We start from the raw sequence: 25,743 nt of genomic DNA, 5'->3' as shown, positions 1-25,743 counted from the left end.
AGCGGAGAGACTGACAGGACCCCACAGGCCCTTCTTGCTGTTAGATGATGGGATCAGGAGCCACCAAGCTATCCTCAACTTAAAGCACCTAATTTCAATTATGCTGTGCGGCAGCTAACGGCCTCAAACTGCATTAGGCACAGCAGAGAGCCGGTAATGGGACAGCCAATTAGGAGACGTTGGTATTTCACATGCAGCGTGTTTATCTGGGCATCACCGCGGGGCCACGGAGATGCTGCTTGAGCAGGAGACGTAGTATGTATGTGGCTTTAAAAGCGTGCTGAAAACATCATACATCATCACGCGTGGCATGTCGGCGGCAGCTAATGGAATGCTTTTCATAACAAACCTCTCAACATTATAGAGTTCGACAATAATTTCACTCATGTTCGCCGATGCACGGCGAGTCATCATGGCCACCTTTTCAGTTTGAATTATGACCATCTTGGGAACACAAACGACGCTGCGTAACATCTTTCTCACTTTAAATTCTTCTTTTTCTTCGTCTGGACCGCTTTTTCCCTTCCGGGGTAACAGGGAAGGTGCTGGAGCATATCCCAGTTGCTTATGGGCAAAGACACCACCCCTGAATGAGTCTCCAGCTCCAGAGCCCTACAGGAGCATTAGGGGTTTTGTTACCATGCTCAAGGGTACCTCGGTGATGCTCAGAAGGTGTCCTGGCACTGCTTTCTACTAACAGAACACCTCCCAAGTCTGGTCCGGACCGGGGCTTGAACAGGGAACCCTCTGCTTCTCAGCTCAGTCTCCTGCAGACTGAACTACCACATCTCCATATTTCTTTCAGTTTTACTTCTTTACAGCACTAATGTCTTCGGAATAAGACGGCATTTGTTTCCAAGCGAACAGGAAGCCCTTTTAACATGGCTTGTTCAGCATGTAACAGATGAGGGATGCGATAGTGTCATGTCTGTAAACAAACAGTGGCTCTACATTTGGGCCAATCCATTCCGACATCTATGAGATGAAGTCCAACAGCATCAAAGTTGTTTCGTGCAGGCAAGTAAATAGAGAAATGAGCCGAGTATGGGTCCTTAAATTTGACATTCTTATTGTCGCGATTTAACATCCTCTCAATGCTCTCCTTAAAATCCAAACACTTGCTTGCCAGTTTAATCATCTAGCCTTTAAAGGGGCTGAGATCATTTGTAAACTTTGCATATCGCCGCCATTAGGGTGCAAAAGTGAAAAATGTAGCTGTTGCTGCTCTGCACCCACTGAGACAACATGTCTGATGAGGCCGGCGTTTGATGGAACACGTTAATGAAAAAGCTAATAAGATGTAATGACTCTTCGGCCTCAGTCTGCGTGAGAGCAAATATGTGGGCTGCAGTTAAAACGCATGCGTACGCCACCGCCAAGTAAGAACCTGACGCTAATTGACAGTCTTTCAAGGAGAGTAATCACATTACACCTGGCTGTGTACTGCAAATTTAATATACAAATGTATGCAGTTCTAGCAGCAGTGGTCGCCCAATGGTTAGACAGGTGCTTGTGCGTTAGAAGATGCTGCTTAGCATTTCTTGGCTTTGCTGTGTTTGCAGGAAATTGAATCAATGCATCATATATATATACTAAGAACTACTTATTTATTGCATTTGCAATTTTTTTTCCTCAGGGTCTCGTGTTCGCCAGGAAGACTCCCCTCCCCGCATCGTGGAGCACCCCTCTGACCTGATTGTGTCCAAAGGGGAACCGGCCACTCTCAACTGTAAAGCAGAGGGCCGGCCAACCCCCACGGTGGAATGGTACAAAGACGGGGAGCGCGTGGAGACGGACCGCGACAACCCCCGTTCTCACCGCATGCTGCTGCCCAGCGGGTCCCTCTTCTTTCTGCGCATCGTGCACGGACGCCGCAGCAAGCCCGACGACGGCAGCTACGTGTGCGTGGCCCGAAACTATCTGGGAGATGCTGTAAGCCGGAATGCATCGCTGGAAGTGGCATGTAAGTCAGATCTCTCAGTCGGGCCCTGTGGGCAGAAAGGTTTGTGTCCAGCATGGGGAAATAGGGGTTGGTAATCTGGCCAAAAATGTGTCGCCAGGGAATCAAAAAAAGGTAGAGTTCAGGTTAAATCAAGCATGAAATGTCTGGACTGTTGGAATAAAAGATGTCATCTGTCATAATAGGAGCAATATCACCTACCCACTGAACCTCCGAGCATGTGCTTGTGGATGCTAAACCATGTGCATAGCATGTGTGAATACATTTTCAGATAGCTAGTAGGACCTGTTTGGCTGACCTGTTTGTGTAATGTAGGGGCAGAGTGTTGCATGGTGCTGCAGGGAGGGGGAGAGTAAGGGGGCAGGAAGTTTAACCCGTCTACCTACTTTCCACTGTTTGGATTTGGAAAGACACAACATTCTCCCAGCCAGCTTTCTCCCCGTGTGGGAGAGAAGCGCTCTGGGCTATTCGCATTTCCATTATGTGCTAAACTGAGCTGATTTCTTGCCATGAACAAGCTGCACACGCTCAGACGCACACATTGATATACATGCCTGCGCGCACACTCACACTGTCTCTCCATCGTCATGTTTGGAAAATATTGGGAACTCCATGAAAAGACTCTACTCTCTAGTTGGATTTGAAATGGACCCAGTGACACGTTTCTATGGCTACCATAGGATGTAAACGGAGACCTGCCAAGCTGGTTCCTGCAATGGAATCCATGTGGCTTTAAAGTGGAAACTGTAGAACGGGGTTGCAAAAATAAGATAAAGCAGAAATAAAAGAACCCTCCTAATAGGCACTCAGTGGAAACATTACCAGAGATCTTTGTGAGTATTTGGGCACCACATCCTCTTTTTGCCTTAGTGCCTTTTCCACATTAGACACTTGCATCTCTGTTGTCTCCTTTCATTGGTGCTGTTTGCTCATCTTTCTCGAATCAATACTGCTGAACAAATAGCAATGCTGAAGAAGGAGCATTTTTAATGCAATCAAATCCTCCCTGAAATAAGCACACTTGTGTGTGTGTGTGTGTGTGTGTGTCTGTGTGCTGCGTAAATGGATTTGTGTTAACAACCATGGAAATTGTAGCGAATATCAGTTATTGAATATAAAAGAAGCATTCTTTGGGCAAATGAACTGTCTTTGGGCCCTTTGTCGTTTAAGCCTTTAGTAGTAATGTGATGCATTTTACCTGTGGCTGTTATGAACTCGCCTCAGGGATCAGTGTGTGCACGCTGCAGCACACATGATTTCAGTTTTAACACTGCTTTCTGCTTTTTCGTGCATTAAAAATAAACAGTAATAACACAAACTAGCAGCCTGAGCAGCCCGCAGTCGTGTTGTTGTAATTTAGAATATCATGGCTACGGGGACGTATAATCGCACGATCCCTTCAGGAGCAGCAGGATGCTGCCAGTGCCGCCGAAGCCAGTGTTGTCATGCGGTGCTGCGGGTGTGAGCGGGCGGGGAGATAAAGTGCTGTGGGGATGCTCTGACACCGAGTCTGGCTCAAAACGGCCCATTTCCTGAGAGTCCACACACACACTCATTTATTGCTAATGAGCTGTAGCATTGTATCTCAATCAGCGGCTTTGAGTACACAGTCAACTGCAGGGGAGCTGCTTCCTTGGGTGCAACCTCGATGTTGGTGGCTCATCATGCATTTTATGAGCTTCGGTCAGAATGTAATTTGAAGGGACAGTCTATAGATTCCATATGATGCACAAGACATTAGGGCTGTAACAGTAGCTAACCTTCCTTTATGCAGATGTTCTAATGAAACTTTTTCCATCTTGTTGACGATGTCCTCCTGAATGTCGTTAGGAATCATTTTGTTGGAGAATAAATAGCTAGTCACTAGCCACACATCCAAATGGAGGACGCCAGGGAGACAAAAAAGTAACCCCGGAGCAGTATGAGAACATGTGCTGTTGTTATTTGACGGACCTTCGCTGGGCACAAAACTGCAGGATTTTCTCTCGTATTGAAATTCTATTTCCTGCTCAGACTTGTCGGATGCATATTTGACACGAGCGATAACATCAGCCATTTTGCAGCGAAATGAGGCCATGTCTGCTTATTATTAGAAGGTCCTGTGTCTTGGTTGGATAAACCAGACTGTTTCTCTTACTGCCACAACAGTAAGAGAATCAGTCCCCCACCATCTTACACGCATGCAATTTTAATACCGCCTGCTGTTAATGTGTACAATCACAGGAGGCCAACAACCGCGTCCGTCGTCATTGGTATATTTATCCAGGGACGGCAGCTGCGCGGACAAACAACTGTGCTACCTCCAGGCCACCAGTGGACTGGCACTAATCATCAGAGTGAGTGGCTGTTGATGGAATTAGAGCAGCTCCCCCGAACTATTAAGAAAGGACAGAAAGACGTAAACAGTGATGTGTTGAAGGGTGGCGTGGGCGGATTGAGGAGTGTTCATTAGTGCGAGACCCAAGAGCGAGCTGTTTGACTCCTCTAAGTGAATTAGACATATAGTCACTCAGCCAGACAACCATCAGTTTAATCCTCCGGAACCCTTGATAATTCAGTAATATGTTGTAGTGCACAGTGGTAATTGCATCTAAAGGTCCAAGGCAACAATTCCTCCAGTGTAATACTTGTGATAGGATTTTGTCAAGTTTGTCAACAGAAATATGGGGTCTCTTAAAATAGACTAAAGACGGCATCAGCAGTGATAAAAAAAGGTTATTAGTCAGTTTACCAGATGCTGTAGGTGACACATCTAGATAGGCGACATGAATTTCATATTTCCATACTTGCTCTTGTGGGTTTGGTTGATTTATGTTAGTCTGGTGCATCTCAATGTTACCAAGTTCAGCACAAATGAATTAACCACTCAATCTGACCCCAAATCTCACAGTAATCTCATTTCAAATGAAAATAAAATCATCTTTGCTGACCTTTGGCCTTCCTCGCTGATATCCACCCATCCATCTTCTGCTAATTTTCCCTTAGTGGGTACATGGGAGCCTAAACCAGTTGCTTTCAGACAAAGGCAGGGTAGAACCTGGACAATTCTCCGGATAAATGCAGCGATTTATATATGTATACGCTTTTTCAGTACCAGGGTCTTCTGGTCTCATCCTGTTTTCCTACAGAATGAACCTTATAGCAGAGCAGATTCCCTCAGAGTCCTTCTATAGGCTGCAAACAAGGCAAAACAGGAAAATAAGCAAAGGAACCAGGAGCTGTGAACCAGAGTGTCCAGCAGCACAAACTGGGACGATTATTGACTGACAGTGCAGCAAAAGAGAGGCGATGTTTTCGTACGGCTGCTCCCTGTTGCACTGTTTGTAGTTCGCCTCTTGTTGGGACCATCGAGCGGCAACATCATACAGAGGGGACGGCTTGTGCCACCTGAGGCTCAGGCTAGATGTTGCAAACTAGAGCTTTAACCTTTTTTTCTCCACAAACATATTTCTGTCCGCTGATTCAAAAGCTCTGTCTGAGATTTTTGGTTGCGGCAGCAGGAAGGAGAGCCGTGGTCAGCCACGGATAATTGCGGGTATTGTTAACTCTAATAGTGGGTTTGTGAGAATCTGCTACGCCATTTTCCCGAGGTTCAGTGGGCTTTCCTGTTGGGAGTAACTCTTTGGTGTTTGTGGAAAGTGGCAAGTTGCCATTAATCATTGCACCCATTTACAACATCCAAAGCGAGCGGCTGCCAGCTCTGTGTGTTCCTAGGCAGATTGTCAATGTTTTCTGTGAGTAGATAGGTTGGCCACATTGCACCATCTGTTGCCAGTCCAACCCCCCCAGTCTGCTTATCCCCTGTTTGCTTTCCTCTGCCTTGCTCCCGTTATACTGGTACTGGGTTCTGGGTTTTGCCAGCCCAGCTGATCACAATAAGTCCTTACCGGCCACTGTACCGGCCAGCAAAACTCCGTTTCTGGACTCTCGGTCCAACTTTTTTAGTGAGACATCCTGCTGGATCCTTTAAAGTCTAGGATGTCTGATTTAATAAAAGTAAAAGCCACTCGAATCAGTGAAGTTTTAGTATTCACATACACATTAAACATGCTTTTACCTGAGTCATTACAGATGGAAATTTGTAAGTGGATGAATATGATCATTTCCTGTGCTCTCATTGATTGGATTTGTGGTAAAGGAGCTATTATTCAAAGGCAGGCATGACTAAGAAGTGTAAAACTGTCAATATACCTGCAGTACAAGAGCATAATTCTTTAAAAGCACTCGGGGGTGGTGGAAAATATGAGGCCGTCGCTGCCATTTCCTTCTCTACTGCAGCCTCACATCAAGGCAGGTTTCTGCCGCGGGTCCATCTTACTGTGTTCAGACAACACGATTGTACGACTACTTGTAAACCAGCAGGCTGCACACAACTAGCAACATTTAAACATTCCAAACCAAAAGCAGTAACTGGAATGCGTCTGAACTTTAGCCCAAGGTTCAAGCTCCCTGCTAAAGTTAGCTTCAGCTTGATGTTTGCTGTTCCCATCGTATCACGTTGGGTTCACTTAATCAGATCCAGTCGCTCCGGGTGGCCAGTAATAAGCACCAAGAGCACTTCTCTCTGCTTCTCTTGCTGACATTGCTGCTGAAAAACGCTAACTGAGCTCTTACGACTGAGCAGCAGAGAAAAAGAAGAAGCTTCATTACCCTGGAGCGTTTATCAGCTCAGAGTTGAACTTTTTCCAACTGGGATCAGAGTCCAAACCAAACACATAATAAACATCACAAAAATACACCTGCTGCGCCCTGCTTTCAATGTTTCCAACGCATGAAGATGTGTCTTAGACGAGCGGAATAATAATGATAGGCGAGAACTGTGAACTTTTCCTCGCATGTGTCTTCAAGCTCCACTGCACCACAGTATCTTTTGCATTTATAATCCCATAATTTATGTTTCAGCTGTATTAAACAATACTTAATAAGTACATAAATGTATTTTAGCAAACATGGCCCTCAGGGTCAATGTAGTTTGAGTTAGTTTTAATTGGAAAATTAAATATTAGCTATTTCATGATGATTTGGAAGCAGGAGATTTACTTTTAGTGCAAATAGAGGTGTCCAACCAGGCAAGTGGAACTAATGAATGCATATTTTTTTGGCTGTAGACAGTGAGATAAGGGGCTAGCATCTGGTGCTAACTGGACCATGCTCACTCCTCGGAGGTCTGTGTATTAGGAGGTACGGTAAGTTAGCTACGGGCTAGCATCTGGTGTTAATTGGACCATGCAAACACCTTTAAGAGCCTTGGTGCACTTTCTTACAGTTGGTTGGAAGAAACATATGCCCGCTGCTAACTGGATTTACTCCGTTGAAGCTTCCTAATTCTTTAAAGAAACAGCTCTGTGTGTCTGTATACGTTTAAGATTTTAGCCAGTTTGCGTCATCATTTGATGTCGAGACGAAGCATGTTATATAAAGACATATTGTCTTGCTAATATAATCCTCCTGTTGTATGTAAATAACAAACACGTCTCAGTGTGAGCCAGGATAGCACCTTCCATATGGCCGCTGAGTGTCTGTTACACCCTGCTAAACTCTCTGAGCCCTTCTTTTGAAAGAGAATATCTGACATCAATATAAATGAGCAGCCATGTAATAGGCAGCTTGACTTTAATTTGAATCTGACTTTTAAATTGTCTCCTTGTGGCACTTCCACTTCTCATACATCTCTTTAATGACTCCACCTCACATGCGTATCAGATTTGAATTTCTGTCTTATACCAACAGCCAGCTGCGTTAGGGCGCATTACTAATTTTGTCTTAAAATTTTACGGCCGGCGATATTTGTCATCACTCATTTGTTTATCACAGAATCAATGTTAATATTGAAACATTCTATTGAAGCTTTAATTACCTTTGATTATATTGTATAATTTAGCAGAGTGTCCTTATGTAAGTATTTATTTCATCAGATGTTTTAATAAATTGATCATCATCCATGAATAACCTGTCTCAGGGGCTTATTAGTGAAGTCCAGCTGTACATGTTCATATTGTAAGGTTAAACAAAGCCCAGTCCAGTCTAATGACAGCTCCAGTCGTCACTGTTCCTTCATTAGTTTAAGGGCCTGGTCTTTAAGAAGGTGAGACTCGTAAAGGTCTCTTTGGGTCAAGCTGCCCCCCCATGCACCTGTCACACAAGCCTTGACGGAGGAGCCCCTTCATGAATAAACCAAATATCCCTGTCTGCCCGAGGTGTTGTGCCACAGAAATGAAAATCCTCCAGCACATCAGTGTGGACGCCAGCATCTGCCAGTCTCTCCATCACTATCTGACATTGTCCCCCCCCCGACCCAAAAAAGAAAAAAAAAACTAGCAAATATGTTTACTGTCAAGGTAGCCTCAGGTTTGGTTTTTTCAGGGTGCTACAAATGACTCCCGATAATTCTTTTTAATGTTTCGATACCTGATATATTTACACTCACCCATGCACGCAGAACCCTTTAATCATGTTATTTTTTGTGTGCATGTTTGCTGTATGACGCGGCAAGGCTCATACCCCGGCGTCCGGTGTGATGGATCATGAAATGATTCATTGCACGCTGCACCCTACCTTTCAAGGTAATGTATTGTGCTGCCACACACAATGCAACGCTGGCTATAATTTAATGCAGTCGTGTTTCGACGTTTGAATCTAAAATATGGCCGCACGGCTCCTTTTAAATGAGATGGTGCTGGCTTAAGCTACTCCATTAGCGGTCCTTGAATGCAGCATTCACACTCTTATGACTTATTTCTGCTGGCGTGCATATGGAACCCGCAGCTGGCTGTGGGATTTCTCTTCTTAGTGCGTCATAACTGCTATAGGATGTCTGGCAGCGATATTTGAAAACAAATTAAAGAAAAAAATACACGAGGAAGATTCAAATTGCTGCTTTTGAATGTGTTCTGAGCTTATGTGCATGTGTGGGTCAGTGTGCAAGCATGAGTGACTCCCTGTACTTGCTTGTGCATTTGGGTGTGACAAAGTGAAGTCATGTGTCTTGCAGGGAAATGCTAATAGTTTATAATTGTTGCCGTGCACTGTGCAATTTCTGCATGCACGGGCCAAATAAGCGCCTTTGGAAATATTAGTTGGTAAAACAACCAATGGGAACGTCGGAGGGCTTTGGGTGTTTCGCAGTTCAGTAATAAAGTTGTTACTTTTCTGGTATATTAAGCTGGGAATAAAGCTCAACTTGTGTTTCAATAAAGCTTGTATTTTCACTCCCTTCTGAGGTCTCCTGTCTGGCTGGGGTGATGAGAGTAAAGAACATCATCAGCCAGCCGCAGGGGCTCGGTTTATTATTTATGTGTTCTGCCCAACATTCCACCAATCTAGGCCAAAGCCCTGTTCTAGCAGCTAAGTGTCAAATTCCAGACTTCCGTTTGGCCATTCATTCACCTCCATCACACCAGTTTGTCCTGAAAACAACTCTCTCCTCCGTGATTCATGAAGAGTGATGAGTGCCAGTGCAGCAGTGAACTCACCTCCAGTGTTCCCAGTACACACCTGAGTGGGTAAAAAACCAAAGTGAATATCCGGGAGGCTGATTAATTCATGAAATACACCGAACGAAGTGTCTTTCTTTTATCCGATCTCCAGAGACCGCACTCTGCAGCACCTGTTTCCTTGTGCTTTTTGCCCAGGTTACACGAATTCATAAATAAAAGCTCTAAATGGGACAGAGTGAGCTTCCCTTTCTGATCTGCCACAAATCCATAAAATGCTGCGTTCCAATATGTCCACCGTCTTTTTCTAGCATCATAGAGGAGCATCAAAGATGAGTGCCTCCTCTCTGGAATATGCCTGCAAGGCAATTGTTGGTGTTCTGAAAGGCAAAGCATGACCTGGATATTAGATTTGGACTGATTGACCCATACTTCAAGAATCCTTTTAAGAATCACAGCATTAGCAGACTTTTGCTATAATGCTTCCCTCCATCTCCTGTTACTCACCTCTTTTCCCAATTAGTCTTGCTCACGTGCACTCTAAGCAGGCCACCAGTTGGAGAATAGGTTAATTGGAGACTCTAAATTGGCCTGTGAATGTAAGTGTGGATGGTTGTTTGATTCCATATGTTAGCCCTGCCATTAGCTGGTGACTTGTCCTGGGTCTACCCCTACCTCTTGCCCGCATGCTGTGGGAATAGGCTCCAGCCACCCACCAACCCCCACTGTTAAGGAGAAATCAGATGGATGGAATGTAAAAAAGTGCACAGGGGACCCAGCCAATCCATCAGGCTGCCGATTCAATACAGAGTAACATTTAGAAGAACGCAAAACCAGGGAGACCCCTTTGACTGACTGGGTTACTGGAGATATATTTCGGGCAGCATTGTGATGGTGACTGGAGCTTCTCTGAAATGGAACACCATTTTCTTGCCTGGCAGTCTGTCTTAATCTGGCCTTCCTCCCTTTATGGTAAAACTTGGTAAAACCCTATTAATGTCCCTTTTCTTTATAAGGATCTGCTGCCTACACACGAATAGCACTGGCCCCCATTTGCTTAATGTCAACGTGCCTCTAAATGTGATCCGCATCCCGCGGAGCTGCAAAGGCTTAACGTCGCACCTAACCACACTTTACTAAGGCACAATAAAGCGTGACACGCCACGCAGTCGCAGCTGTGGGAGCAAAAGTTTCACTTTCACTGTATAAGAGGCTCCTTGGCCTCATCCCGCTTCTCCTCTGAGTCTTCTGAAACGGCCTGCTGGTGAAGAGCTGCAACTCTTTCCTTCTTACTTCCGCTCAATCGTCCTTGTGGAAAGGCACGGGTAGACAACGGAGGATCAGAAGTTGCACTGATCTGAGGTCAAATCATTCAAGATGGACACACGTGATATCCACTTGATTACGCAGGAGCTGAAACTGTGAGGAGCGTTTGTATGTGCAAGTGCTTGTTGTCCTGAGGAGCAGGCGCTGCTCTGTAGGTAGTGGGTTAGTTCAGTCTCATGCTCCACTAGTTAATGTGCACTAGTCCATTGCTGCAGATGTTGTCTGCGTGGGGACTGCGACTGAGTAGTGACCAACGGAGCTCAGGATGGGGAGGGATGGACAGTGTGTTCCAGAACAGATGTTACCAGCTTCTGTGTGTTTGTCGTTGGGGGCTTTAATCTGGTCAGTGAAGGGAATTAGAGTATGTAGAAAGACAGAGCTCAGGGATAACGTGCGCACGCCGTCCCCCGGCTGTCTACAACTTTCTACAGTTCAGGTGGAACTGAAGATGCAAAGGAGGTCCTCTTGTGAACATTCACTCCTTTCCTTCCATATGTGTCGACACCCCAACAAAATGGCACCCGCTTGATAATTGGCCCAGAATTAGGGCGCGTGGTGTATTGTGGAACCTGTGGAGATTATGCATAATGCTTGAATCTGTGGAGATTATGTAGCACGGGGATATTATGCCTCCATTTCCTCTGATTGCCTCGCTATTATTTCCTCTCTTCTGTGGTGACCACCCCGCTCATTTCACCATTTTCCCACCTCCCCAATATTGCACTTCATTCTCTTTTCACTTTCCACTCAATTCCCATCTGTTGTTCTGCTCCCGTTGCCCCTCTCGTCTTCTCTCTCCTCTTCACCACCACCCCCCTCTACCCACCCCCCTCCCCTTCCCTCCTCTGAGCCTCTGGCTGTCTCCCCACAAGTGATGTTCTCCTGGCCAGATGATGCATGCAGATCTCTTGTGTCTTCTTGACGCTAACTCACGTCGACATTTGCACGGCATTGTGGGATTACGCTCTCGGTCATATTTCATGTAATGATGAAAATGATGATGCTGATGAGAATTCGGGAGAGGCGGGGAGTCCGTGGGTGGGGGTGGGGTACTATTTTCTGCCCTTGTCTTTGCTTCAATATCAATCAGTGCAGTGAGTTACGATGGTGTAATTGGGGGTTTTGCAGAAATGGTAACAAGGATGAGGGGTGTTTACGGGCGTGTTTACATCCAGAATTGTCCTCCGTGTTCCACCTTTTTTGTTTCACTGTACAGGTTGGTAGGTTCTCAACTCTATGCCGAAGTATTGTTTGGGATGTTTATTTTGAAGGCAACTGGACTTCCTAAAGGTTCTGAACGCCTAAATAATAGAGCCCACCCAGCCTCCGGTCGGCTCTGGCCCATTCCACAACTGTAATTGCATTAACAGGACACACTTGAGGAGTACTTAGGCAAGAGTTGCGGGAAAGCCTCGAATCTTATATAAACCTGGCTAGATTATCATGTACTGCCTCAGGTACACAAATATAGGGAGTGACAGCAGCAAGGGGTTCTTTTTCACAGTTCTGCAGGCCCGCATCGTCTGTTTGTATCCGCTGCTCCTTTTGTCCACGTGGCACACAACCGCGTTTAAACCAAACAGCAGGAAGCGACAATCATTTTCTGCCTTTTCTTCACAAGCGCGCTAACAAGGCGAAATGTGTTCCAGGCAAAACCAGTGAGAGGAAGCAACAGAGTGGATAAACACATTCAGGGGAAGAGAGAAGGGTGTGATTATTATAATAACTCCGGAGAAAGACAGGATGAGTGGAGGTCATGGCAGACCTCTTTTTTTTTTCTTTTTTTGCCCTCCAACAGGGGGGGTGCGCTGCTGTAATTGTGTGTTTCTGGGAGAGGGCTGGTGAAGAAAACGCGAGAGGTGCTATTCGCATTTCAGGGAGCCGGTGGTATGCAAAGCTGTGTCACTGGATATAGCATCTGCGGAAGAAAGACTTTTTCCTTTTTTTCACAGTCTTCGCTACACCCTAATTAATCTGCTTAAAGCTGCTACGCCTGTCTCCAGCAGTCTTACGCATCTGAAAAGGCAGACAGCTCTGAATCCAACCAGGATTTTCTCCATGGATGCCAGTAAGGAAAAAGAAAAATCAGTCCAGCCCTGCAACTGACAGCTCTCTGTCACCGGGTTTAAAAGTGAAGCTAAAGGGAAAGCAAGCGCACACCTCGTCATCTCTCCTGATGGCTGTTGGGCAGAGAGGCAGTTACTGGCGGTTATGGAACCCCTGTAACCATCACTTTGTGTCTCCGCTGCCCACCAGACAACAGCCACTTCCTTTTCCACACAAATGGAGCAGTTTATGGCATGTTTGCTCCTTTAAGCCTCTCCTCGGGCTCAGCCCTCCATCCGGTCTTCACTGGGAGCCGGGTGACATTTGTTCTCTGTCCTCCCCACTCAGCATATCGGCTTTAATACAGTAACTCTACAACACAGACTCAATTGTGTTTTTCTGACCTATTATATGACACCATGTTGATGTTGGGATGGATTTTCAGTGAATAATAAAGCCAAGAGAGTCGGCCTGCATTAGAGACGGCGGTCAGATGACCTACCTCCCAGAACCTTCAGGTCAGGGAGCGAGCGGGGACTAATCATATGTTCAGAAGGAGGCAGAATTAGCTCATAACTTGGGATTTACTATAATTTCACTTTAACTGACTTCAGCTTTACGTGTGCCTTGTAGCTGGAACCTTATAATAACCTATGAAAAAGGTCAGACGTTTAATTAAACATGAGTAAATGTGTAATTACAGCATGAGTATGCCAAATTAAAAGAAGTTGAGTGATTACATTAGATGCTGTGTTTTGTCTGTGTGGGGATTTGGGCAGTAATTTGGGCTCTTGGCGCATCCACAAAGACAGTCAAGTGAGAGAAATACGGTCATGGTCTGGTAATCAAACCTGATCTCTCACTGTAGCAACACCATTATGATAATACCACTTGACCTGCCCGCTCTGTTGAAATTGAGCATCTCTTTCCATCGTTTCCAGCTGAGCTCAAGCATTTATAGTCATCCTTATTATAGTCAGGAGGTCTGCTTGAACTTGCTTAGCGAATGTTAGAGTCCTGCACTTAAGGGCTTTTTTTTTGGTACTTTTATGAGATGAAGAGCACAATTTATCATCCATATATATGGACAGTTTTGCATGTCATTATGGAGGGAACGCAGCCCAATCCTTTTGAGCTTTTAGCATAATTAATTTGGATTTTAAGGTATGTCACTTGTTGAGTGGAAAATGGATGAGAAGATTAGCAAAAAGACCCCATTTGTTTAATTTGCCGGACCAAAAATCGCAGTTGGTGCGGATTTACGTGACGTGTTTGGTAAACTACTGATCTCAAGGCTGAAGGGGATCTTTAAGAAGTGGATTTTTACCAAACATCATTCAGACAGATGAACGTGTGGCTACTTTAGGGCTACTCTATTTTTCTGCTCCTTCCTTCTGAAATCTACCCCTCATCCATTAAGCATCATTGGAGATCTACTGCAAGGCAGAATATTTTAGTAGACACAACCTAATCAAGATAATCTGGGGGGTTAGAGTGGAGTAAACATTTCATATTGGTTTGATATGAAGCCACCAACCAGATTGAGCAATTACACTGCTTTCATTAGGCATCACAACTGCTCCCATGTGGAATCTTTGAATAAACAACACATCATAAAACATCCATCCAACAAATACTTTTGTGTCCCACAGCAATTTTATTCAACTCTCAAACATCATCAAACACATTACTTAAAGGATTAGGTCCAAACCTTTCCAGTTTGTGTTCTTTCCGCTGTAGTTTTGCAGAGATGAATATTCCAAACTGGGCGATTCATTCAGTTTTCTAAAACTTTCCAAATTGATGGACTAATGAGGGGAATCGCATTTAGTAGAAGCTCATATAATTCCTGATTTGTGAGTAATTAGGTTCGTTTGAAGCCTGAACTAAAACCAGCAATACACTTTCTGAAACGTCTCATAACGTAATTAAAAATGTTCTGTTTCACAGATACAAATGAACCGTGACTTTTCGCTCTGTTCTATTTTAATTTACCACCTACTGGTGAGTCCACCAGACCACAGCATAATAGAATTTGATCAGCAGATCATCAGGAGATCTGTGGTGAACCTCTGATCTGCCTGCTGCCCTTCAACAGAAAGAGTTTTTGATCATTTTCCCCAGCGGTGTTCATGTTGGGCTTGAATAATTATGACGCCATGTCATACAGACCCAGTTTTATAGATGTATGAGGTACAGGTGTGTGAGACATGTCCTGTTTCATAGACTTACAATAAATAGGCATCCATGTTAAGGTTAAAAAAAACAGAGCTTAAGATGTAGCTAAAAACCCAATCAATTCAGCCTAGAAAACACTGGCTCTGTTTGGTAAATGTCGACTTTAATCCGTGTAATATAATGGTTTCCCTCAGTACGAGATTTTATCTTTCTCTTCAGACATGACCAGAGTAGCAATTTGCACCTCCAGACTCTCTCATTCTTCCCTCCACGGAGAGCAAAGATAATGCACAGGCTCTTATTTTCATCAAAAAAATTAATGGAATACGTAAAACATTCATGGTTAATGAATGTGACTCGGAATGTCAGGGAAGCAGGCGTGATCGGCACAGCTGCATGCAACTGGAGGACTTTATTCACACGGAGTCCCTTTTTCACTCTTTCCAGTCTTTCCAGTCTCTTAAAATTGTATCATTTAATACTCCCAGTCTTGACAACATCTGTTTTACGATTGGAGTTTGCTTCTCTGGGAAGCACATGTTCCGCAGCTCATAGATATCTAGTCCAGGTCTAAAAATACCTTCATTTATAATTTTACTTGGACGGTTATATTTATCCAAATTACGTCTTGACAAAATTGGTTTAACTTGTGAATTTGCATGCCTGAATTCATTAGCCTAGCATGGAGACGAGGAGGTTATTAAAATAATTTATGTCACTGACCTGATTTTACTAGCACTTTTCAAGGCTTTGCAAGTTCAGACCAGCCACAGTTTGTAAGATTAAAGCACGTTATCAAAGTGCCGCCTCGAACCCAGACAAGGCTATCTCTTCTATTTTAATGCCCAGTTTAAAGAACAGGGTGAGGAGGTTTTCCTCTAAGCATACTCTCCCTCAGGCGAGTGTCATTCTTCCTGACTTCCTTGCTTTAAAACTCACTGTTAAATGTTAGCATTGTTGCAGTTGTGGTGCTGCTGGTAGACGATGAGTTCTGTTCCGCTCCTCTAAGTCAGTAATCTGTTTTTTTTATTATTATTGTAATTTTCTTTTATGGATACAAGTCCATTTCTTTGATTTATGTCTCTAATTATTCATAGCTCCTGCCATGTATTTACCCTTTAATAGCGGTGGTTTAATTCAGAGGAGGCACTGTTTAAAAAAACACTATTTTTAAAAGAAAACATTTTTTTAATTTAAGTGAAGTCCAAATGATCTACTTCTTGAATGCCATTTAAATCCCCAGACTTTCAATTATGGTCTGATTATAAAATCCATCTATTTGTTTTTTAGTTAGCATAAAATCGCTGAGTGCATACATATATACATAACTGAGAAATATACGCACATTCACAGAGAAAAGCCCATGATGCTGAAAACAATTCTGCAACCACTCTTCTCTTTCCTTTGTTAGCATAATTAATCCCTGATTGGCGTTAATTGCTTGTGTGAAGTCGAACTGAGAGAAAAAAAATCCCTATATGGACGAGGCTGTGCATGTATGTCCATGTTTATCAGGCTTTAATGCAGTTTCCCTGCCAAATGAACACAATATTTGATCGCAAAGCCTCTAATTGCCTCTTCTTCATCTCGCTTACGTTTCCTTTCCAGCCCCTCATTACCAGGTGCATGTTGTGTTGCTATCTGGGGTTTTGATTCTGACAAAATGGCACTTATACTATAGATGCTAAATCATGAATACCCCATACGCCAATCTGGTGGCCACTGCTATTCTCTGGTCTGGATTCAATCAGATTACCAGCAGCTGTTCATCTAACTTAATAAACTGCAAGCTAATAATTAGAATGTATCTATAAAATCTGCACCCTATAGCATCACAGTTAGCAACCCCTAATTAATCAGAATGCAGTGTAGAATAAACAGGATAAACTAATACTAATAATAACCGTGCATGAATTACATTTTTCGTGCGGCGTTCTCTCTAGTGGTGCATTCACACCCGCGCGTTAATGTTCACTGTGTACGCAGTGTGTTCGCACCTCCTAGCTTAGCTTCCGTTTTCCACATCACTCTGCTCTTTCCTTGTGTTTGTTCCTCCTGATGCAAGGACGCCGACAGAGCTGGGGGGGCTGCAGCGGTGCAAGTATTTGAAGGAATGCCATTTCAATTTCATGTTGGAAGTTGAACGAGCTGTTTCAGCGAGTGGCATTTTCGGCCGCGTGTTTATCCCTGTGTGTTGTGAGGCGTGTGCGCGCGCGTGAAGTAGCTGCCACGGAGTCCTTATCACCACCTCACACACCTGCTTCCCTCCAAGACTGAACACACCCCCTCAACCCACCCACCGAACTTCTCATGTCTCATGTCTCACCATCAAAGGCAGATCCAGCCCCAGTTGTTGATTCCTTTTTCCCTGCATGGGTTCCTCGCCCTCTGTTGAGCTGGTCTGGCTCGGGTTCAACAGCCCGCCACTCTCCCCTTGTATCAGTCTGCGATTCCAAAGTGAGAAAATCTTGCAGGAAACATGCGATTCCCAAAGGAGGGACAATTACGCAGCTCAGAAAAGACTCCCGAGTGTCAGAATGGACTGACAGTTATTTCCCCGTAATGGTTCAAATCACATTTGTGCAATAAGAAAGATCTTCCAGCCTCTCACCCGTGAAATTCTGTTGGATTTCCTGGCCTAAAAACATTTAGCTTTTAGCATTTAGCTTCACTGTAGCATAGCCTATAAATATCAAACCACCTTTTTCATAAAGAAAAAGCCAATTAGAAATCAGCCAAAATCATCTGGCGAATATTCTTAAATGCGATGGTGGTGCCAGCTAATCTTTGACATTTGAATGATTTCGATACGACCAAAGCCGCCGCTGGCTTTCTGTGCCAAACTAGAGATCGATGCAGAGATCAAGGTTTAAAGAAAAGGCATATGACTCACTGAAATAAATCCAGCAGACTGCACCCAGGCTGGTTCCTAATATTTTCCCTCTGCACCTGCCAAGCTGCTTTGTGGATACAGCTTTTAGCTGCAATGCCTGGAAGCGATGCAAATTCCTCACAGTTGTGTTACAAGGCAACAAATGAATGCTGCATAAATCTGGTTTTTACACATCTTCGTGTTGCACCGCAGACCTTAACAGCATCTCGGTGTCCTCCTGCGTCCCTTTAACGTACACGCAGAGTGGATTTAAAAGTCAGTTCCCATCCTTCGCCCCCCTTTCATTCTCCCTCTTATGTTTCTGCATGCATCGTCATAAAAGTAGTGAAGTGTGCACATTTTTAATTAACGCTGACAAGAAAAGGGGGAAAAAATGTCTTTGGGTTTCTAATTAACATTGAAGTTTAAGTATAGTGAAAAAAACAAAGCGTGCTTTTAGGGGCATTTTCCTGGTGTCTCATCAAAAATCAAGGGCTCGATTAGGACGCGGTAACTTCTCCTGATTGGTGTGACGATAAAACGGTGGCGTGTTGCGCTTCTGTGTCGGTTTGGATCATTTAGGTACATTTTTCAGCGATTAGAATTAGGCACATTTCATTTGTGACAGCAACTTAAACATGGCGTTACAAGTTCCCTGACGGCACCAATGTGTGGGCCGATTGTGTCCCTTTGACTGCCTGAGAGAGAGAGAGCAAGAGAGAGAGAGAGGAGGGGGAGAGGAGGGGGAGAGAGGGGGGGCGACAGAGAGAGAGAGCATAGCAGCATTAATAACTGTAAGTGGATAATGCTCTAGCTTGAATTCCGATCAAGGATTAATAAAAGCATGATTCAGTCAGCCAGTGGCGGCAGGAGGTACTCTGTGTGTCTTTACGGGAATAACTACATTACCGCTGGTGTGTCCGTCTGACCTTTAGCCTTACATAGACAAATGTTCGCGTGCTAAACATACATTTTTGTTGGCCCTCTGGTCACAGAGCGGTCGGTTAAAATGAACAGGGGGACACTGAGAGTCAATGTTAATGCAATCAGCGGGGGGAAAGTATTTTTCTGGTCACGCACCTGTCCACTTTCTGGGACGCAAACATTTGTACAGCCTTCGCTCTTGGTTCTGGGCCCGTGCCAGCGCCGCGGCAGATAACTGAAATGTAATAGCTTGTTCTAATGTCGACACGTTGGCTTTGTGCTTCAGACTCCTGATGGAACGTCTCTGCGACGCTGTTGCACGCCGTGTCCAATCAACCACTCTGCTGAGCTGCATGCGTAATTTCCACTCGAGTATGAACGCAGCTCAACGGAGTTAATTGGAGCGTTGCAAGGATTCTATACGGGAATGCCTTCAAGAGCGGTGGCTTCTGATTCAAACGGACCGCTGGGTCCCGCAACAATGAAAAACACGACACGGCACAGCACGAAGAACGCAGACGTTAAACTGGAAAGCAATGTCACATTAAGGTACTTAATAATTATTAATGCAGTACATTATGTAATGTTAAGTTTCCACTCGGACAAAACAGGGAACGCGTATGCTGTGCTGTGCTAAGAGTCCATTAACCATGATATCTGTTCCCTGCCATTAGCTCCGAACGCTCCGAGGGCAAACTCGAGTCCGACATCTAATCCTCTTACCTGGAAGAGGACTAATGCGCACCGAGGTCCATTTGAAAAAAGGCATCAATTTCTTATGTGCGTGGGACCGATGCTGAGGCATCAATGAAGAGAACCCCATTATTGTTGCCTCCCCAATCTCTTATCGCTCCCCCATCTCTGCTCCTGCCCCCCCTTCACTCCCTCCACCCAACAGATGGACTCCCTCTAACAGAGCTTTGACACCAGATGTGCAGTTCCAGTGTCGAGTCAGGGACCAGCTGGGCTGAGTGTGCCAGTGGTTCTGTTAATGAAAATGGCTGTTCTCTTTCTCTTTGTGTGTGTATGCGAGTGTGTGTGTGTGTGTGGGGGGGGGGGGTCACTGGCATGTGACAGTTGGGGAAGTCTGTGTGGGTGAGGATTTTCAGGAGTGAGCCGCAGCGAGTTCTACTCAGCCGTGCAAACCCACCACGGTTGAAACTATACGACCACCCATCCAGAATAACACCCCCCACCCCCCCACCCCTGTCTACACTCTATCCCCCCACATCTTTCTATCGTGCAGTGCTTTTTTCTTTTCATCTGCGATGCTGCTTCCAGCCGCCCCCCCTCCGTCCTCATACATAATTATTCATTCTCTCCTCTAACCGGTTTTGCAGCACAGGGATCGCCCGCGTTATTACTAATTCATACACGCTCCTCAAACAAAAATGCACCAGAACAAACAGGCTCGGGTGGAATTTATACAACTGTAATTGTTCGGGAAGGAATATGGTAATTCCTTTCAAAGATATTTTGTTAATTGTAATGTTTGGCGCACCCAAGTTGAATGTCACCCCATTAGGAAGGCTCCATTCTGATAAAACCTCCAGCCCCAGCTAATGAAGTTGTTACTACATGCTGTGCTCTGTAATTTAGGAATTAGCTCAGAAACAATTCATTATTACTGATCGTTCCACTGATCAATTAAATGATAAGGAGACAAAGAAACCCTGTTTGCTCGGCAACAACTCTGACAGCGTCCGTGAGATGCCGACGATTGAGCGAACAGTTTCTAGTGCTTCTTCTTCTTTTATTCTAAACCTAATATGGAAAAAAAAAACGTCGGATAAAGAAGCCTACACCTCTGTGATAGCCCAGTTATCTCAGCTGATTACGTTTTGCCCCCATCTCCCTGCCAGGAGATTATGAAGGGGGGAGGGTTTAATACCTGCACCAAATGGTTGACGAGGTGCAAGCGACTCCTCCAGGGCTTCGACGTGCTCGTGAAGAAGGCGCTAGCACTCGCAGGATAAACCGCGGCTTTTGAAAACGTCCGCAGTGGATGAGGAGTCCGCTCACCTTTGTGCTGTAATATTTTCTTTTTTTTTTCTTGCATTTGTTGAGCCAGAAGTGTCGCAGCAGCCTGCTGTGGAAGGAAAGATTCCCAGAGGATTCGGAGCAGAGATGTGATACCAGACATTAAAGCTTGGCAGTAATCTAGCGGGCGAAACCGCCAGCACGTGCATGAATATCCCCCAGTTCTCTCCTGACGTGCACTGATAGCCGTTCCAGAGTCCCCCGTGCAGCCATAGATTAAAAAGCAAAGTATGGTGCTCGTATGTTTAGCACAGAGTAAATCAGACACTTAAATAATTGTAATCACTGGTGTTGAACCTGTTTCTACCACCCTGCTGGTTGGGTTGCAAATGTGTGAATATTGTTTCTAATCCAAAACACAAAATAGGGGTCTGTGGAAGTGGAGGTGGGTGGATGCATGAATGAATCCAGAGGTTTTAACAAAAGGGAGAATCTTAAATACCCTAATTTAGCCTGTTTTTCCACAAGGAACAACCAAAACATGAATTCTGTCCTGTTGGTTCATCCAGGTTCATCCAGTGATTTCATCCAGGAAGTGGAATTTGGGGACCCTCTTTCGTAGCTGGGTGACATCTGTACGGGTGTGCAGCTCGGCTGGCTCCAGAGCTGCACCACTGACGCATGCCGGCCGTTCCCAACATCCGCCACAGTTCTTTGCTGTCAATAAAGACATTCCTGATTGTATTTATGGACAAAACTGTGGACCGTCGAGAAAAATGTCCCATTTGGCCAAATGTTTATATGACACAAATTATAAAACCATTTCTTTGAGGAGAACCTTGGATTTCCCAGCTAAGTTAACGCAGAGACCACACAAAACAGAAAGACAGCTTCAGTCTTTGTCACTGAAGAGCAAGGACGTCAGCGCTGCACACTTCAACGCTTTAATGGTCGTTTCTAATGCAGCTTTTCATCTCGCTCATCCCGTTTCTACTCTTTTGAATTAAAGTTTAGTATGCATTGATGTTTCATTGGCCTGCTGGCAGAGTTTACGAGTGGCTGCGGAGCTGAGCGTTACTGATACGTGTTGTGTCGCGGCGTGTGAAGGATTTCTCTCGTAGTGGCGAGGCGGAGCAATTAAACAGGATTTCAGAAATAAGTGGAGTTTTATAATCATCGATAACAATGGTTCTTGCTGTGGACTGGAAGAAAATATGAAAACAACAGCCAGGTAGTCTCCTCCCGTAATTTAGTGTGGGACTGGATGCTTCAGTAGGTGTGTTGCTCCGTAGTGCCTCATCAATTACAGTCCCGGGGAGAAAACACGCTGCAGTTTTCTGGTTTTTCAGATGCCGGGGTTAATGGCGCTTTTCTCAAACGCCTCTGCCAGCCAGTAATTGGAGCAACTTAACAATCATAAGTGCAGTCTTTGTACTGAAAGGGAGCTGGGGTAGCGTGCAGCTTTATTAGGGATGAAAAGTCACCTTTTATTGATTGACCTTTTCTTCATTGCTCAGTTGTGTCCTGGTTTCACATCTCCAAGTCCCTGTTTTAACGCCGTCCATTGAGCTGTCCCCAGCAACGTCTCCGGAGGGGCTGATAATGAGGAGGAAGACTACTACGCGCCTGCACTGACTCGATCTGCAGGTTTAAAACCATAAAGTTTTTTTTTTTTAAATTTGTTTGTTTTATGGATCTGGAAATTTCTGAAAGAGCACAGGCTGTGGAAGCCAACTGTGCGTTTTCTTTGCGCTGTCTGCTCGGAGGCTTCGGGAGCCGGTGGTTGATTTTTCTTATCCGGGAGATTAAGACACGATTGTCAGTTTTCTTATGCCATCTACCTCGAGAACGCACGCTGGCATCTGTGCCCGGGCCTGCATCTGTCACTCATTTATTGCAGGTCTTACACTCTTGACCTTTCCTTTCACAAGTGGGCAGCCCAGGTGTTGTGCCCCCCCCTCTTGTTCGCCTGAACACAGACGATTGGATCTGTCCCGTGGCGTCTTATGCAGAACAGGCAGACGTGCATGGCTCCACCATGTCACCGCCAGAGAAGTGGAACTCCTTCAGCTGCAGAGTAAACCTCTTTAAGGAGTCATTTTACTGTGATTTAAAGGCTAATATTAAATTGCCAGCAGGAAAGAGGGATACATGTATGCGATTCGCTTTGTTTCACCGGGGGCAAATGTCTGTGCTCAGCCATGTTCCATCTCTGATTGTCTCGAAAATCAAATGAACCAGGTCCTCCTTTATTCGGAGAATCTCTGAGCCAACTGAAATGGTGAAATGAATATGTGCTGTGTGTTTCCCTGCAGGGGAGAATGTTATTGCTGGCTAATGCATTCATTTGACTTTATATTGGGACATTTTGCTAATCTAAAAAGTAAGTGTAAAAGTTTAATGTATAAAAAGAACCCGCTTCAATTTATGTGCAAATAACAGCGTCTCACCTGTGCTGTAAGGTAATTCACTGGTTCTAGACGCTTAAATCAGACTAAATAAATAGTTTTTGTGATGACAGCAGAATCTTTCATATTATGTCAGAAAGCTAAATGGCCTCCAGGAGCCACAGATTTGCATCTTATCTGCAAGTGAGCAGGGGGCCAGTCTGCTGCCTTTAGCCCACTTGGCAGCCTGGTAGCTGTTGCTCATCTGTCCTCCAGCTAGGGTGAGCACATCACCAATCTGGACCGGGATTAAAGGACCTAATGCTAACAGCTGCGCTGAGATTAGCCATGTCAGTATTTACAGTTATTTTGTCTACTGGTCCAACAGCACACTGTTCAAATTGCCAGCTTCAATATTTGAGTTTGTCAGTTGATTTATTTTATTTTTTTTGATTAAAAGAATCTCTGTCTGGTTTTGTTGAAAGCACAGATGTCGCTGGCAATGGCGTGAAGGAGAGAAGGAATCACCTGGATAACTGGAAAAGGCACAAAACGTGCAGGCAGTGGGGTTGGGGGAGGGGGCAAATGAGGGATACTGACAGAGGATGAAGAGCGGGATGATGAACTTGAAAAGTGAATGTCTGCGGCGTAAAGATGTTGATGGATTGAGCAGCTTTATCGTCCGTGTGTGTGCATGTGTGTTTGTACGAGGGAGAGGCAGACGGTTAACGCCACTGTGTTTGCACAGGCGTCAGCGTGACCCCCCAAGCTATAGCGGTATGAATATGCATGCGTGTGTTCGTGAAGTTCTTTCTCAGGAGAGACCGATCAGCCCAGGAAAGGTGATGCCCCCCCAATCGGACTGATCTCAAGCCTCCCTACCTGGAAAATGTCATATAAAAAAATATATAAATGCCATTCTCCTGGTAGATTGTGAATCCTGATCTCTGTGGGCATTTTAAGTGATAGCAGAGGTAAAAAGACATTTAAAAGGAGAGCACTGATGAGGAATTGGCGAGGGATCCGTGCAGGGGAGCCTTTTTTTCCACTGTGGGAAGAGCTGCGGATGTGATTAACAGATTTGAGGTAAATAATCTGCTCAGTGGAGCATTAGTGATATGGGCTGTGGCGATGGGAGGAGCTCAAGGTCATAAACCTGGAACCCTTTTCTCACGGTAGGGGACTTTTGGCTCTATATATGCAAAATGTGTTGGCCACACCCCCGTGAAATGCCGCCACAACCTGGTCTAGGTGACGGCCCAGATGAAGGGTAGTTAAAGATGTTCAACTCTTCATGACTGACCAAAGTTATCTCAGAACCGCAGTTTGTGTCTGTATATCCAGCACTCTAGGATTTGGCTCCATCTGCCCACTCAATCTGGTCAGCCTGCTAACATGGCATACAGTATATATAACATTGTCTAGAAACTTAATTAGCAGCAAATGTGCACTTCCAGCACATTTATTGTTGAACGTATTTAAGGTTGTTTTTCTTTAAGTCATGTTTTATACGAGCTTGCGGCAGTACACAGTGCAATGATAACCAAGCACAAACTGCAAACACGCAGCCGCTTTCATTGCTGTCTCAACCCTCCAACCCACCCACATCGTACCAACACCGACAGGTGACGAGTAATTCACCTCCGGGTTGCATGAGCTTTGTGTTTTACAGCCTACATTCAATCATTCTAGTCCATTTACTCATTTACCGATCAAAGGTCAAATCAGTGCAATCAAAGCAACAATGTGTACCATATTTTATCAGCCGCAGCGCTACTGTGGCATTAGCATATTAATTAATTTCTCTTTGTGGGGAATGTCAGTGGTAGTGGGGGTCGCCCTGAGGGTTCTTACCAATGCATTTCTACATATCTGTGAACTACACAAATATGCACACATTGTGGCCCATCTGGATGTGCCGTGTGCATGCAAAGGGGGATATAGGCAGGATGCTGTGCAGAGTTTAATATCACCGTCGTTGGTGGCGGGACGTGTTTGATCATGCCGAATGGTGCGGATGCACAGATTGTCAGTGATGATATTTCTCCTCCCACTGAGGTTTCCACAAGAGCCAGGGAAAATAGAAATATGGCACGTGCTTTTGTAGCAAAACAGTCATTCCTTTCTGCCTTTTTCCACGCCTGAATGTCGTTTCGCAGAGGCGTTTAGAATTAGAGTGAAGTCGTAGTGGGGAGTTTAAAAAAGGCTGCTTTTTATATCTTTGAATCTGTGAGGAACGCATTTTGCTTTTTGTTTGGCCACTTATGTGTGAGGATTTCAGCAAGAGTGACTATGAGACACAGCAGCGTGCATAATTTCAGCGAGAGAAGATGACTACACGTAGGAAAGGCTCTCTGGGTGACCGCTGCTTTAGTGAAACAAGGCGGATAAAAGGCTGGATTCTGATCCCTGACTCATTTTCTGGCTCATGTTGTTCATCTCCACAGTATTGCTCTCAGGGTCTATGATATCCATGATTTCTGAGTGTGTTTTGGGGATTTTTATTCATTTGTTTCTTTAATCTTCACATTCAGTCAGTACAGTGAACCCAGTTAGGGTTTCAACATATAGTAATCAAATTTATTTACCTTTTTATTTCAAAAGCAATAATAAGAAAAGAGGAATTGGAAGAAAAAA

At 44.7% G+C, this 25,743-nt stretch overlaps 1 protein-coding gene across 1 annotated transcript in view; it reads left to right on the top strand.

Moving 5' to 3' along the window:
* LOC130537751 (roundabout homolog 2-like) overlaps window positions 1-25,743 on the top strand; it is a 64,656-nt gene that overhangs the window by 2,440 nt on the left and 36,473 nt on the right. Inside the window, exon 2 of the mRNA XM_057054761.1 lies at window positions 1,637-1,963. Coding sequence (XP_056910741.1) covers window positions 1,637-1,963 — 327 coding nt within the window. The remainder of the gene's footprint in view (window positions 1-1,636; window positions 1,964-25,743) is intronic.

Source organism: Takifugu flavidus, chromosome 14 (genome assembly GCF_003711565.1).
Source record: "Takifugu flavidus isolate HTHZ2018 chromosome 14, ASM371156v2, whole genome shotgun sequence".
Taxonomy (NCBI): Eukaryota; Metazoa; Chordata; class Actinopteri; order Tetraodontiformes; family Tetraodontidae; genus Takifugu; species Takifugu flavidus.
The sequence above is the reverse complement of the archived record's forward strand: the minus strand, read 5'-3'. Positions and strand labels throughout refer to the sequence as shown.